Source organism: Ovis aries, chromosome 4 (genome assembly GCF_016772045.2).
Source record: "Ovis aries strain OAR_USU_Benz2616 breed Rambouillet chromosome 4, ARS-UI_Ramb_v3.0, whole genome shotgun sequence".
NCBI lineage: Eukaryota > Metazoa > Chordata > Mammalia > Artiodactyla > Bovidae > Ovis > Ovis aries.
The window spans coordinates 71,327,174-71,343,079 of record NC_056057.1 but is presented as its reverse complement, the minus strand read 5'-3'; the positions used below and the strand labels follow the sequence as shown (position 1 = coordinate 71,343,079).

Here is a 15,906-nt window from a genome sequence, read left to right as displayed (position 1 = left end):
TGTTAGCAGCTGCTGTTAACTCAGTGGGGGCTGGAGGCGCTCCAGTGCCCCTTCCTAACTTAGTCCTCTGTGCTTTGTTGCCACATACAGGTCTCCAGCGCATGCCTTGTTCTTTTCCCGTTTTCATCTGGGAAGTCCCCCAGGGCTCCTCATTGCCTGCCAGTTTGCTGTTTTGTTATTCAAGGCTCCCCATCTGATGCAGCTCCCTGTTCTGAGTTCATCTCTCCAGCTGGCCCACACCTGTAGCCTACTTGGCTACTTTGACTTTCTCCCTTCCTCTTCCCCAAATAGCCGGTTCTTTCCAGCCTTTGACTCGGTTACCTTTGCCCAGAATGCCTCCTTTCATTTCTTTCAAGTCTTTTGCTGTTACCTCAAGCATTTCCTGTTCTTTCCTTTGTGCCCTACTGCATTTTGTGACATTTCTTCTATGGGACTTGCGTTCTCTACTTTGAACTGTAGTGCCTTAAGTGTGGAAACTGGGTCTTCACTCTAATGTGCAAGTGGCACCCAGGGACAGGATTAGGAGCAGAAGCCCGTTCAATCAGCGTGTGTTGAGCTCCTCATTCATCCTCCACGTTGACTCTGCAGAGCTTCTCAGGTGCTGAGAGCTCACATGTCTTGAGACCTTCCAGGCCAGAGTCCCAACTACAGATATACGAAATATACGAAGTCTTGATGGGCTATTTGACTGCTTAATGCTGATTTGAGTGGATGGGGCAGTGGAAAGTAGACTTTCAGGTTGGCATATAATTAATCAGGTGGTGAAACTCAGGATTGCCTAAAGTATGATCTTGCCCAGAATAGACAGGTTACTGTTCTTAAGTGCTGAGGTAGACTATGCTGCCCCTCCAACACCCACTAAAAACTGAAACATAAAAACAAGCTTCTTGCATTTGTGGTAGCCTTTCGATATAAATAGTTTATTCTCAATCTAATTAAAGATGTACAGTAATATTCAAATACACTTCTGGGCAGCTGAAGCAGGCTGAGGCTCCGGTACACACCTGGGTGGTTTTTGGTTGAGTTGCAGGTGGTGGTTGGCAGATCATGGTCAGTGTTGTAGAGGCAAGGAAGGCATGGCCTTTTGTGATTGTGTGTGTGTGCCTTTTGTGATGTGTGTGTGTGCCTTTTGTGGGTGTGTGTGTGTGCGTGCTAAGTAGCTCCAGTCGTGACCAACTCTTCGTGACCCATGGACTGTAGCCCTCCAGGCTCCTCTGTCCATGGGATCTTCAGGCAAGAATACTAGAGTGGGTTACCATGTCCTCTTCCAGGCGATCTTCCCAACCCAGGGATCAAACCCATGTTTCCTGATGCAGGTTTGAGGCAAAATTTCTTCCCAGGGAGACTTTAGTTTTGTTCCATTTTGTCCTGAAAGACTTTCAGTTGATTGGATGAGGCCCACTTGGATTATCAAAGACACTCTCTTTCACTCAGTCACCTAGTTGGGGGCCATTGTTACCCACATCTGCACAGTACCTCAGTACCTTCACAGCAACACTAGGTTAGCATCTGATGGAATTCTGGATCCTGTAGCTTGGCCACACTGACATGTAAAACCAGTCATCACCCCAACCCAGCTCCATCTCTTCCTGGGCAACCTCCATGAGGCTTGGTGTCCAAATTGTAAAAGAATATTAACTTCTTTCCAGAAAAGTTCCTTGAGCATTAAATCATACTGTATGTTAAAGGGCAAGTGCAGGTTTTAGCATAGTAATAGATATTCAGCAAGTGATTTGCTCTCATTGCTCCAGAGCTGGGGAATGTTGAACTCCCAGGAAACCCCTGACATATGGAGGAAATGGTGGATGACTGCGAGGTCTTGCAGGAGGCCTTGGGCTTGTTGAGGAGGCAGAACCCTTAAGCTCATCTGAAAAAAGAGCTGCTTAGACTGAGTGACTTAGCAGCAGCAGCAGCAGCCTTACTTTAGAGCTGGGTTTCTCATCCCAGTGACTGTGTCAATTACCTGGTTGCTTGATACAATGTAAATTTCATGGCCCACCTGAGACTGGCTGAATCAGAACCTCTCAGATGGGGCTTGGGATGGGTCTGCAGTTTCTCAGACTTCCACATGATTCTTCTGCCACCCCATCTTGATCTTAGCCATGGTTTTACTGCCTCAGGGCTTTTTGATGCCCAGCAATGTAGGAATGGAAGGAGGAGGGGGGTGGGTGGGGGCGGTGCCTGGTTGAAAACTATCCTTCTGAATTTAAAGCCCAAAAGAGCTCATAGACTTAGCCAAAGTTACCTGCTTGAGCAGCAGGACCTGGGCTAGAGCCCTGGTTTGCCAGGTGTTGTTTTCAAGTTAAAGCTTGACCTGTCTAGTTCCTTGCTGGGGATGAGAAACTAACTTGCAAAAATAACTAATAATGAATGCAGAACTAACTTGCAAATAAGTGCAGTTCAAAATTAACTCATGCTTAAGTTCTAGAATAGGTGAAGCTAGGGTACAAATATGAGAACTTTCTGGGAGTGTCTGAGAACTTTAAATGTTCTTTCACAGTTGAGGTCCAAGTTAAATGGGTTCCTGCGTTTGTCAGAATTGTGCAGTTAAGGTTTATACAGTTCTGGCCAGGTATACCCTACCTAAAAACTATGAGAGAATGATTGAGTAGTGTGGAGGGGAGGGGTGGTGGGGTTAGTGATATAAGAACAACAGGTAAGGGACTTCCCTGGTGGCCCAGTGGTTAAGACTGCACTTCCAACGTAGGGGGCTTGGGTTCGATCCCGTCTCTTCCTGGTCTCAATCCCTGGTTGGGGATTAAGATCCCATACCTCAGGGTGCAGTCAAAAAACAAAACCAAAAAAGAATAGCAGAAATTGTTGATAATTTTTGAAACTGGATGATGGGTTCATGGAGGGCTTGCTGTATTGTTTTCTGTTTATTTTGTGTGTTTGAAATTTTCCATTGTGAAGAAAATACAGAAACATCATGCATGTTGAAGGCCAATTTGCCTGTCCTGCCTGCTGGAGTAATGTAGCATCACATGAATCTCTCCTGCTCTCCCCTCTGCTCTGCCCTCTCCTGGTCCCTCTGCTCCCACCCCCGCAACTGCCCTCTGCTCTCTCCTCTCCCAGGCCCTCAGCTTGCACCTGGGGATTACATGTGGGAGAAGCAGCTCCTTTTAAAATCAAAGCCTGCAGGTTGGAGTTCATGCCCTTGTGTCCCAGGTGTTGAGTCTCCTGTTTGGAAACACTGGCTGTTTTCATACCTGGCTTCTCCTGGTGGGCAGTCACACTGAATGGCTTAGTTTCAGCCGCGTGGAGGATGCTTGCCATTTTTTTTAGCTGCTTCCTCTAGGAGCCTTCAGAAGTGAGTTTAGTCTATAGCACATGTTAGGGTGAGCAGTTTCCAGCACATAACAGCAAATGGAGAGAATGGAGATTGGATAATGGAGTCCTGTACCCCATCCTTGTCACCAGCATAACAATCGCCAGTGCAGGGCCAGTCTTGGCTCATCTGTCACTCCCCTTGTCCCTCCCCCCATTAGTTTGAAACAAATTCCAGACATCATTTCTTGTGATTCTTGTGCCAGCTCTTTGCAGGGACTTAGTCAAGAGGAGAAAAAAGCCTGGATTTGTTCCTTTCCTGTTCTTCCCACTACCTTCATCAACTCAGAAAATCTTCTAAAAATACTTTAGGGTATATATCCCTAAAGGACCCTTCTAAATATCGACACAATGCCAAGACCACACCTAAAAAATCAGCAAAAATTTGTTATCACTGAAGGTCCAGGTCGTATTCAACCCCGGTTATCTCATGATAAATTTTTTCACAGTTGGTTTGTTGGACTCACAATCCAAGTAAGATCAGTATGATGCATTGTAGCCAGCTGTTCTGCTTGATATTCAGAGAGGGACTTGCTTTATTTGTATGGAGCGAACTCTTCCCATGTCTGCAGTTCTTATCTGTGTGAAGCAAGTGGGAGCCATCGTGGGTGGTGGTGCAGTTGGCTTTCCTGTAGGAAGAAGGCACCCTTCTTCCTACAGAAGAGTAAATGAAGAGTCTTCAGTGAATGACTTCTCACAGCAGCAGACAGGGGTGTTGGGACACCCAGCGACTACAGTGAAAGGTGGAGCCCTGGGTAGGGGGAGAAATGTCCAGGCCTCTCCTGTTCCTCATCACCCCCTCCAGCCTTCTACTGTACCCTCTCACCAGTGAATCCTGTTGGGAGCCCCACAGTGTTCGGGGCTCAGCTTCTGGGGGACACATGGGGACCTGGGGGGCGGCAAACAAGAACCAGGACAGTGTCCATGAGCAGGCTGTCAAGTAAAAACACCTGCAGCCACACCCTGTTAAGTCACTTACCAGGTCTGTGACTTAACAGCAAGTTGCTTAACCTCCCTATGCCTCAGTTTTCCCCTTTGTAAAAGGAGAAAAGAGCAGTACCTGGGATGCCAGGCAACTTCAGTGAGATCATGATTGTGATGCCTGGCCCAGAGTGAGTGCTCAGTGTGAGCTATAATTATTATAAACAGCTGCAGCAAACCACCCAGGCCAGACAGGGCACAGTCTCTCTCTATCTGGCTCCTCGTTTCTCTCTAGACCTGATGACTCCAGCTTGCCTCCAGCCTAGAGCCAGGGCCTCAGAATTCTTTGGCCTTCATCCCTCTCCCTCTGATGTCATCCTTCTCATAGGCCCCACACTGTTCTTTGTCTTTGAAGGTTCTTCCAACCCTAAGGGTCACAGCAGGTCTTAGTCTCTCCTCCCCAGATCACTAAATGAAAGGCCCAGCCAGTGAAGCCAGCCGGAACTATTCACAAAGAGTGTTTTCAGGGTCAAACTCTCCGTCGTCCTCTTCCGGTCCCAGCACAGGATAGTAAGTACCAAGTCAGAAATCATGCTGCCAGATACCAGAACTTCTAAGACTCAGCAAAGAGAAGAAGCCAGCTTTGCTTCTTTCTCCCCTCTCCACTATCCCTCATTGTCTCTGAAAACCTTCCTTTGAGGCTTAGGTCTGCTCCTAACTCATCTGTGGTGGCAAAGATGAGTTAACAGCTGGAGGACAGGTGTCAGAAGGGTACAGCCCTTGTTACCAACAGGGAAGGATGTGGGAGAGGGGTAGTTAGGAATTGGGATTGATATGTTCACACTGCTATAGTTGAAATAGATAACCCAACAAGGACCCACTGTATATAGCACAAGGATGTTTAGTTGCTCAATATTCTGTAATAACCTAAATGGGAAAAGAATCTGAGAATGAATAGATACATGTATAGGAAAAGTGAAAGTGTTACTTGCTCAGTCATGTCTGACACTCTGCAACCCTCCAGACTGTGTAGCCCTCCAGACTTTCTGTCCATCGGATTCTTGAGGCAAGAATACTGGAGTGGGTCATCATGCCTTTCTCCAGGGAATCTTCCCGACCCAAGGAGATACATGTGTCTTGCTGCCACCTGAAACTGAGACAAACATTGTTAATCAACTAAACTCGAGTATAAAATAAAATAATTATTTACAGCCCAGTAGGTAAGAAGAGACCCAAATAATTGTAATTTTACATAGAATAGAAGCCATGTCATAGGAGAAACCCTACAGGCCATGGGATTTTTGAGACAGAAGAAACCAGTTTTAACTAAGGGGCCCAAACTGAGAAGGTTTGAATCCATGCAGAGGATGGGGTGGCTAGGCTGCCAGCAGTCGGGGCTGTGGTGGGAGGGCCTGCCTTTTCAGCAGCTGCCAGTTCAGTGCAAGTCCCTGGGGGTTGTTGAGCACCCCAGCTCACAAGTTTACGATGGCTTCCTGTGGTGAGCATGGAAACTTTCTTCTCCTTTTTTTAAAAATTGAGTCCCAGCCTGAGAGTAAAAATCACCTACCTACACACAAATAAAAAGTAACTTAATGATGGGTTTTGCTTACCCATTCTTTAAGAGCATGGACCATAAATCTCCAGTATATACAACAGTGCTTGTAAAACACTTGTACTGTCGCTCCTTGTCGTTGAGTTGAGGAAAACAGGAAAAGAAGAAAGCAAAGAGATAATAATTACTGGCTACTAGGGGCTGGGGTCGCTTTCTCTTGGGGTTCTGATTGAGTTGTCATTGGTTAGTCATTAATTACAACTCTTCAGAATCAAAAAGCAGTAGAAAGTACTGATTAATGTTTGCATAGTATTTTAAAATGTATAAAGTGCTTTTCCTCAACCACTTCCTTAAGATATGAATTCAGACTATTACCCTTCATGTCACAGACAAGGAGACTGAGAGTCAGAATGGCCCAAGGTCACAGCTGGTAGGATTAGGAGTGGCCTCTTTTACTCAGCTGTTTTGGACATGAGCTGTCCTAGCCAGGAGGCTTTTGTGGTACCTGTGGACTGTGCAGAGTACACAAGTGCAGTAGCCCTTTTTCACTTTCTAAATAGAAATAATATTGGATCTTCCTCTCCTCCTTGTCTTGCATTCCTGGTGTCTCCACCACCCCCCACCCGCCCCCTGCCCCAAGATAGAATTGCTTAACTGTCACAAACCGGTCCCCAGGAAGAGGACTCTCTCTGAGCCTAAGCTGAATGGGCAGGATGTTTCTAAGGGAGTACATTTCAAACTTACAGCTGTGGAAGGGAATACAAGAAAGCAAATTTGGACAGAAGCAGGAGTCAAGCTCTGGAGCAGGTTGGCAGTGCCAGGAGCACTGGGGCTTAAGTGGCCCTTCACAGTTGTCCCACAATGGGTGAGGTGGCCAGGCCTTTGTGCTCTCTCTGCTCAGTCCTGGGATGTAGGTGCCCCAGGAAGGGTGTGACCTTAGGTGAGGGGGCCCTATGTAGGTGAGGCATTCTGTGAAGGCCCAGCTGGAGGCTCTTCGCTCCCAGGTCAAGGAGAATTCTTTCAAGCTTTCCAGTGAGGAGTTCTAATGTTCCATAAAGCTTCCCAATTCTTTTCTCTTCAAAACCAGCATGACAATGATACCAAAAAAGAAAGGAAGAATCCAGGAATTACTCTTCTGCATATTCCTGCAAAACATTAAATGCTAGCAAGTCATACAGAAATATAGATGCATAAAGCATTTTTTAAAATGGATGTATTAGTTATCCATTGCTGCAGAGGAGATTGTTCCAAAACTTAATGACTTAATACCACATTTATTATCCCATTTATTATGTGAGTCAGAAATTCTGGAGTGGCTTATCTGAGTGGTTCTCCTTCCTGGTTTCAAGAGGTTGTAGTGAAGATGGTGATTGGAGTGCATTTATCCGAAGGCTGAACTGGGGCTGAGAGATCCAGTTCCAAGGTGGACCGCTGACAGCTGTGGTCAGGAGGCCGCAACTCTATGCCAAGTAGAGTTGGAAGGGCCAAGGCCTCCGTAAAAAGCTTGAATGTCCTTGCAACGTGAGTGCTCACTTTCACCAGGACAAGTCATCCGAGGGAGAGCAAAGAGGAAGCCACGGGGCTGAACCATTACGCCCACCTAATAATATTCCTTTTGTTAAAAACCACTCATTTATTAAGTCTGGCCCCAACTCAGGAGGGGGGTTAATCGTGAAGAAGAAGAAAAGAGTGTTATATATAATTTGTGGATATTTTTGAAACACCTTAGTGTTCAATATCCATTTCTATTTTTAAAAATGCCCTTCAAAAATAAGGATAGAGCTTCATACTACCAAATCCTCAGATACAGTTTTGTATCCACTTTCTACTCCTTATCCTGAAATGAAGGTTTTATTTCTCTTTCTTTCAAACTCAGTCCTGCCATTTGTCCTCTGGAGTCTTTATCTACAGGTTTCTGAATGTTATCCTTTCTCCTCAGTCATTGCCTTACAAACATATTCCAGCATCTCGTCTTTAAAATATTGCTCTGACCCACTTCCCCACTCACTTCATAGCCAAAATTCTTGAAATAATGGTCTGTATACTGTTCCCAATTTGTTATCTCCCATTTACTCTTCAACACAGTATCATTGGGCTTCTACCCTAAATTTTCGAAGGCCACCCACTGCTTTCTTATTGCCAAATCCATGTGTGCAGCCTCCAAGCAGCATTCAACACAATCAACCACTCCATTCTTATTGAAACAGTTTTGGATTCTGAGACACTGCTATTCTGTCTTCCCTTGCGACTCATTTCTTGTCTTGAGGCTTTTCTCACCAGCTTTTCTGCTTGACCTCTGAATGTTTCATTTCTGCAGAACCCTGTCCTGAACTCCTCCTTGCTTTGTGCTCACTTGTTGGAATCTCATTAGTTCCTGTGTGTGTGTTTATGTTGATGTGTTCCCAGTTTTTACTTCCAGTTCAAACCTTTGCTCTAACTTCCAGATTGTCATTTCATTCATGCAGATATTTCTGCTTGACTTTTTACGTCTCAAATTTGACATTTCCAAAATGGAAGACCTCCCAGTTTCCCTTTTTAATGGCTGTTGTAAATATCCACCATCTTTATTCAAGCTGGAAATCTAGTAGTCATTCTAAATTTTCTTCCCTTTCCTTGCTGTCCCATTTCCAGTCCATCAACAAGCCCTGTCTCATTTTTACACAGTGTATCATGGATTCTTCCGCTTCTCTGTCACCACCACCTTTTCCAGACTCTTATTTCTGTGTGTGTGTCCTAAAGTCACTTCAGTCATGTCCGACTCTGTGCAACCCCATGGACTATAGCCCGCCAGGCTCCTCTGACCATGGGATTCTCCAGGCAAGAATACCGGAGTGGGTTGCCATGCCTTCCTCCAGGGAATCTTCCCGACCCAGGGATCGAACCTGGGTCTCTTATGTCTCCTGCATTGGCCAGCAGATTCTTTACCACTAGGCCATCTGGGAAGACTGTTACTTACTGTCAATTAATTATTGTAGTAACCTCCTAACTGGTCTCCCCATGTCTACTCTTGGATTTACTCTGTGGTTGCAGAGGAAGAAGAAATAACCTGTAGCTCAGATTCCTACTCTGTGACTTTTCCTGCCTTGGCCCTTTGGCTCCACATGCTTCCGTCCTTAGGAGAACTCAGGCTTTCTCTCCTGTCTCAAGTCTCTCCCTACTCCTGGCTAGGACTCTTCCCTTACTGTCTTCATAGTCGCCACTTGTTTCATACATACGTTGATCGGAGACTGAATGGGAGAAGGTGAGTGAAAATGCTACTACTGTTCAGTAGTAGACCCCAGTAGAAAAGACCCCAGAAAAATGGACAGGGACCACAAAGACTTCACAGAAAAGGAAATACAAATGCTTGTCAACTTGTGAAAGATGTTCAACTTCACTCATAATAAGAGGAATAGAAATTAAAACTACAGCGAGATGCCAGTTTTCATCTATCACATTGGCACGTTTACTGGTAGGAGTGGAAGTTAATTACCAGAAACATTTTCAGAGGGCCATTGGGTAGAATCCATCAAATTAAAAAATGCATGTATGTGTTGACCTAGCATACATTCTAGGAATTTATTTTACTTAACACATGTGCAAAGAAGTATGCATAAGGACATTTAATTCTTTTTAAGAAAGGATTGGAGACAAATACCCATCATTAAGAAACTAATCAAATCCATTGTGGTGACAGGAATGTATTGGTTGCTCTTTTCTGTACACAGCTCTTTCTGTTTTTAGATCTAAGCTAAAATATCACTCCCTGGAGAGGTCTTCCCTTACCACTTGTATTTTGGGCTTCCTCTCCCTTCAAATCTAAGCTCTGAAGAGGCAGTCTAGACTTTTTCACTGTTGTATCCCCAGCATCCAGTATACTATTTGGCATTTAATATGTATTGATTGAATGAGTGAATGAATAAGGAAAGCTGCATGATATCCTTATTGATGAAACATTATGAGTAAAAAATAAGAATGGCAGGTGTGACAATGTGATGTAATATGTATTTAGTCCTCATCTGCCCCCACCCCCGACCCCTATGTGGCAGAGCTCCCAAAGACCTTGGAATTTCCTAAGCATGAGAGTGATGGGAGCATCTTTTGTTACAATATTTGGTCTCTCAGTCCTCAGTTCTTGAAATAGTTCCAGAGCCGTGAAGGTGAAAGGAAGCTTTTCCTATTTATAACATGCCCCTTCTAACCACACCTGACTTACAGGGGTTTTTTTTTGTGTGTTTTTTTTTTTAAATATTTATTTGGCTGTGCCAGGTCTTAATTGCAGCATGTGGGATCTAGTTCCCTGACCGTAGATTGAACCTGAGCCCCTTGCATTGGGATTGTGGAGTATTAGCCACTGAACCACCAGGGAAGTCCCTTCATTCTGTTGATGAGGTAGCTTTGGGAAATCCCCCTAAAGATGGGGGCCGTTGCCAGGGGAACCAATCACATGATGAGAGGATTAGAACTTTAAATCCCCCACCCTCCCACCCAGACCTCTGGGGAAGGGAGGGCAGCTGTAGATTGAGTTTAGTCACTAACAGCCAATGATCAATCAACCATGCTTGTGTAGTGATTCCTCCATAAAAAGCCAGAAGGAGGACTTTGGAGATATTCCAGGTTGGTGACCACATGGAGGTGCTGGGAGAGTGGTGCAGGGCATGACAACTTGTGACCTTTCCACAGTCCTTGCTTTTAGGCATCTGTTTCTGAGTTGTGTCCTTTTGTAATAAAATGGTAATCTAGTGAGTAAAATGTTTTCCTGAGATGTGTGAGCCACTCTAGCAAACGAATCACACCAGAGGAGGAGGAGGGTTATGGGGACATTTAATTTATAGGCACTTGGTGGGAAGCACAGGTTAACCACCTAGACTTGGAACTGACCTCTGGAGGGAGAGAGAGCAGTTTTGAGACTGAGCCTTTAACCTGTGGGATCTGATGCTGCCTCTAGGTAGGTAGTGTCAGAACTGAATTAAGTTATAGAACACACAGGTGGTGTCACAGAACTGCTAGGCGTATGAACAGCCCACACATCTGGTGTCAGAAGTGAAATAGTAGACCACGGAGAGTGGAGGGACGACACTGTTTTCCTTTACATACGATATCATCATCATTATTGAGCAGTATTCTGAAAGCATGAGCAAAGCAATGAGATGAGAAAATGAAAGCAATTTAAATCGTGAGAAGGAAGAGGTGAAAAATAGTAAAGCAATTGACATGACTATATACTTTGAGGGGAAAAATACAGATTAACAGGAATTATAATGGAAGAATAGTTTTTCTGAGACTACCTTCTGTGGTTGCCTTGGACAAAATGAGTTTGCCATGTAGGAATTTTAGGGGATAACTTTAGTTAGATATAATTTCAAACTTTAAAAAAAGTATATATCCTTTACTCAGATTTGCCTGTTGTTTACATTTGGCCCCATTTGAGTTACCTGTTTATAATTACATCTATATACACATACAGTTCTTTCATTCTGAAACATCTAAGAAAGAATTGCAGCCATTATGTATAGGACTTCCTAGTATGGTCTATAGCCAGTAAACCAGAATCAGGAAAATTTAACATGAATCTAAGACTATAATCTATTGTCCATACTCAGATTTCATCTATTGCCCTAGTAATATCCTGTGTAACTACTTTTTCTCCTGAGTCTGCATCTAACCCAGGAGTACATGTTGCATTTACTGTCAAATCTCTTAAATCACCTTTAAGATGGAAAAGTTCTTTCAGTTCTTGACCTTTAGATTTTGGAAGAATATCAACCAGTTATTTTGTAAAGTGGCTCCCAATTTTGAATTGTCTGATGTTTCCTCATTACATTGAGATTATGAATACCACAGAAATGGTATTGTATCCTTCACATTGTGTCAGGAGGCATCTTGGTTTATCGCCATATTGTGACGACAGATTTGACCGCTGGTTTATTTTTCTTTTGAGCTTATTTTGTGTTGGGGTGCAGCCAGTTAACCATGTTTTGATAGCTTCAGATGAACAGCAAAGGGACTCAGCCATACACATACATTCTTCCCCCAACCCTCGCAGTGACCCCATTCAGGCTGCCCCATAACATTTGACCACTTGGTTTAGATGGTGTTTGCCGGGTTTCTCCTGAAGGGTTATTATTCTTCTCATTGTAATTAAAAAGTAATCTGAGGTGATACTTTGAGGCTACTTAAATATTTTTATTTTTCATCAAGTTTTTATTCCCTAGTTTCAGCATTCATTCGTGATTTTCTAACTCCATCATTCTCCTATATTTATTAGTTGCATTCTACTCTAAGGGAGATATTTCCCTTTTTCCTCATTTACTTGTTTATACTGAAATGAACTTGTTGGTCCTTTTATTTAACACATTTATTGAATTACGATCCATTATTATATGACATAATAGGATTTTTAACCTATTTTCTGCTTCTTGCCATGTGATTTGTGGTCATACAGAATTTCACTATCTTCCATTATTCTCCCGAGTTTTAAGGCAGGGCATCTTACAGACTTTTGTTACCGAGCTCTCATACACTGAAAGTTTCCTTATGGGCTTGATCTCGTTAGGTATTAGCCACTGGTTTCCTCTGTTGTTGTTTATTTATGTATTGTTATAGATAACATTCTCATGTTTGCAAGTTTATGTGTCTCTCTACATGTGTTGTATTAATTCTGATATTAAGGCAATGGCAACCCACTCCAGTGTTCTTGCCTGGAGAATCCCAGGGACGGGGGAGCCTGGTAGGCTGCCATCTCTGGGGTCGCACAGAGTTGGACACGACTGAATCGACTTAGCAGTAGCAGCAGCATAGATAACATTCTCATGTTTGCAAGTTTATGTGTCTCTCTACATGTGTTATATTAATTCTGATATTACAGACTAAGGAGACCTTGCTTCATGGTTCTAAAATAGATCCTGTGACTTAGAGGTTAGACGCTCCTATGCCCACCAGCAGCAAATTTATTTGTAAACAAAGTTAACTGCCTCAGGTATCTAGAATTTTGAATTAGATACTCTTAAGGCTTAACAAAAGAAACCTTGGCAAAAGATTGAGGTTAAAAGAGTGATGACCAGTCTTATCTTTTCCCTTTTTCCCTGAATTTAGATGGGAATCAGTGTTTCAGTTGCAGAAAAGAGCAAGACTATGGAATCTCACTCATCAGAAATTGCATACAAACTCAGGATGTTGTATCTAGGAGTTCATCTGTTCAACAGCTATTATTAAGGGTCTGCTGTGTGCCAGGCTGTGGTGTAGGCAGAGGGCATACAGCAGGAATCAAGCAGAGTCCCTGCCCTCAGGAAACTTGCATTCTAGTGGGACAGATTAGACAATAAACAAATACAATAACATGTTCGATTCAGTCGCTCAGTCTTGTCCAGCTCTTTGCAAGCCCATGGACTGTAGCACGCCAGGCCTCCCAGCCCATCGCCAACTCCCAGAGTTTACTCAAACTCATGTCTATTGAGTCAGTGATGCCATCCAACCATCTCATCCTCTGTTGTCCCCTTCTCCTCCCACCTTCAGTCTTTCCCAGTATCAGGGTCTTTTCAAATGAGTCAGTTCTTAGCATCAGGTGGCCAAAGTATTGGAGTTTCAGCTTCAGCATCAGTCCCTCCAATGAACATTTAAGACTGATCTCCTTTAGGATGGACTGGTTGGATCTCCTTGCAGTCCAAGGGACTCTCAAGAGTTCTCCAACACCACAGTTCAAAAGCATCAATTCTTTGGCCCTCAGCCTTCCTCATAGTCCAAATCTCACATCCATACATGACTACTGGAAAAACCATAGCTTTGACTAGACAGACGCTTTGTTGGCAAAGTAATGTCTCTGCTTTTTAATATGCTGACTAGGTTGGTCATAACTTTTCTTCCAAGGAGCAAGAGTCTTTTAATTTCATGGCTATCGTCACCATCTGCAGTGATTTTGGAGCCCCCAAAAGTAAAGTCTGTCACTGTTTCCACTGTTTCCCCATCTATTTGCCATGAAGTGATGGGACCAGATGCCATGATCTTAGTTTTCTGAATGTTGAGTTTTAAACCAGCTTTTTCCACTCTCCTCTTTCACTTTCTTCAAGAGGCTCTTTAGTTCTTTTTCACTTTCTGCCATAAGGGTGGTGTCATGTGTGTATCTGAGGTTACTGATATTTCTCCCGGCAATCTTGATTCCAGCTTGTGCTTCCTCCAGCCCAGCGTTTCTCATGATGTACTCTGCGTATAAGTTAAATAAGCAGGGTGACAATATACAGCCTTGATGTACTCCTTTCCCCGAAACCAGTCTGCTGTTCCATGTCCCATTCTAACTGTTGCTTCCTGACCTGCATACAGATTTCTCAAGAGGCAGGTCAGGTGGTCTGGTAGTCCCATCTCTTGAAGAATTTTCCAAAGTTTGTTGTGATCCACACAGTCAAAGGCTTTGGCACAGTCAATAAAGCAGAAGTAGATTTTTTTCTGAAACACTCTTTTTCGATGATCCAACAGATGTAGGTGTTAGTTACTGTGTGTTCGAAGGCTGATGGGAATTATCCAGTAGACAAGGAAGTATTGTTGACACAGAAAAGAGGATAGGGTAGCAGAAGCAATGTCTTGAAGCACACGAGCTACTTGTGATAGAGGATTTGAACAAGAGATCATTGAGGTAGGAAGACCAACATCTACAGTGTCAAGAATTTGGTACAGTGAACAGAGAAGCAAGTAAAACCAAGTGGGCCATCAGCACATTAGCCTTTTTCTTCTGCTCTTGCTTTGATTTCTCTCCTTATTTCAGCATCTGTGTATTTACATTTCTTTATTTTCTTTTTAAAGATGAACATTCCTATGGTTTAGAGTAGGGGGCAGTAATGCTGTCCTTGAGTTAGTCCAGTATGTTTTGTTGCTGGAAGAGAGAAATTAAAAACAGATCCTTGGAAAGAATTTAAGAGGCCTTGATGTTATTGGGCCATTGGGCTTCCCTGTGGCTCAGATGGTAAAGCGTCTGCTTGCAATGCAGGAGACCCAGGTTCAATCCCTGGGTCGGGAAGATCCCCTGGAGAAGGAAATGGCAACCCACTCCAGTACTCTTGCCTGAAAAACTCCATGGACTGTCGCCTGAGGAGCCTGGTAGGAACTCCCTCCAGTTCATGGAGTCGCATAGGGTTGGACACGACTGAGCTTAGTGGGGAAACAGTATACAGAGAATTTTTAATGTAATTGGAAGTATCAGAATATATATTATATGCTAAATGGCAACTGTTTGAATGTTCAGAAGAATTCTCTAGCCTTTTAATTATTTGTCTCCTTTTAATTATCTGTCTCCTAAGTTAAAGGTGAAGGACTCATCTGTATAAATAAGCATAGTTGAAAATATCAATGGAGATGTTAGTTTAAGCTTTTATCATTAAATTTTTTTCAAAATAAAAATTTATTTACCTTTTTCCTGATTGTAAAAGAAATACATGTTTGTGGTAAAACATTCAAACAGTATAGAAATGTATAAAATGAAGTCAACTCTCTTTACCCTCCTTGAAGTCAGGGGGTTTATAAATGCAAATAATTTACATTATCCAGATCAGAACAGCCTGTCTCACAGTGAGTTTTTGAAAAGGACAGGACACAAAACTGACCTTTGTTTCAGAATTAAAATGTTTCTTTGATACCAAACTAATGAAATGTCAGTCTTAGCTTTCGACTTGTGGGTTTTCCTGATCACTGAGCAGTAAGTACAAAACAGTTTTAAAGATTTTACTTATTTGATAAAGTGTGGATTTGTACTTAGCACATTTTGGGGTTGGTCCTTTTTATAGGAGAATGAGGTATTAAGAGGTGTGAGTCACAGTCCCCAGCATGAAGAAAATGAGCAAAGATCATCAACCCAGAAGGAAAAATCACTACAGCAGAAGAATGAAGATGAAAATAAAGTAGCAGATAAGCCTGCCTGGGAGGCAGAAAAAACCACTGAGTCTAGAAGTGAGGTAAGCATGTCAGAATATTCCAACCATACTATTTTGGCTTTAAGGTAGATTTTAGGACTTTTGACAATTTGTGTTGAGAATGGATTTTATATGTGTGCCTTACTAGAAGTAAATTTGATATATGAAAATACATATTTTTTAAAATTGTGGATGTGGTTATTTGGTTTAGAAAGGAATCAGCCATAGACC

The 15,906-nt window shown here is 43.1% G+C and overlaps 1 protein-coding gene and 1 long non-coding RNA gene across 2 annotated transcripts in view; one reads left to right on the top strand and one right to left on the bottom strand.

The window, feature by feature from the left end:
* Positions 1 to 15,906, top strand: part of LOC101115536 (NFE2 like bZIP transcription factor 3) — a 35,115-nt gene that overhangs the window by 5,550 nt on the left and 13,659 nt on the right. Inside the window, exon 2 of the mRNA XM_027968664.3 lies at positions 15,550 to 15,717. Coding sequence (XP_027824465.1) covers positions 15,550 to 15,717 — 168 coding nt within the window. The remainder of the gene's footprint in view (positions 1 to 15,549; positions 15,718 to 15,906) is intronic.
* Positions 900 to 6,405, bottom strand: LOC132659695 (uncharacterized). Its single transcript, XR_009600421.1, has 2 exons — positions 5,859 to 6,405; positions 900 to 5,401 (listed from the first exon to the last, which is right to left on the bottom strand). It is a non-coding gene; the product is annotated as an uncharacterized LOC132659695 (long non-coding RNA).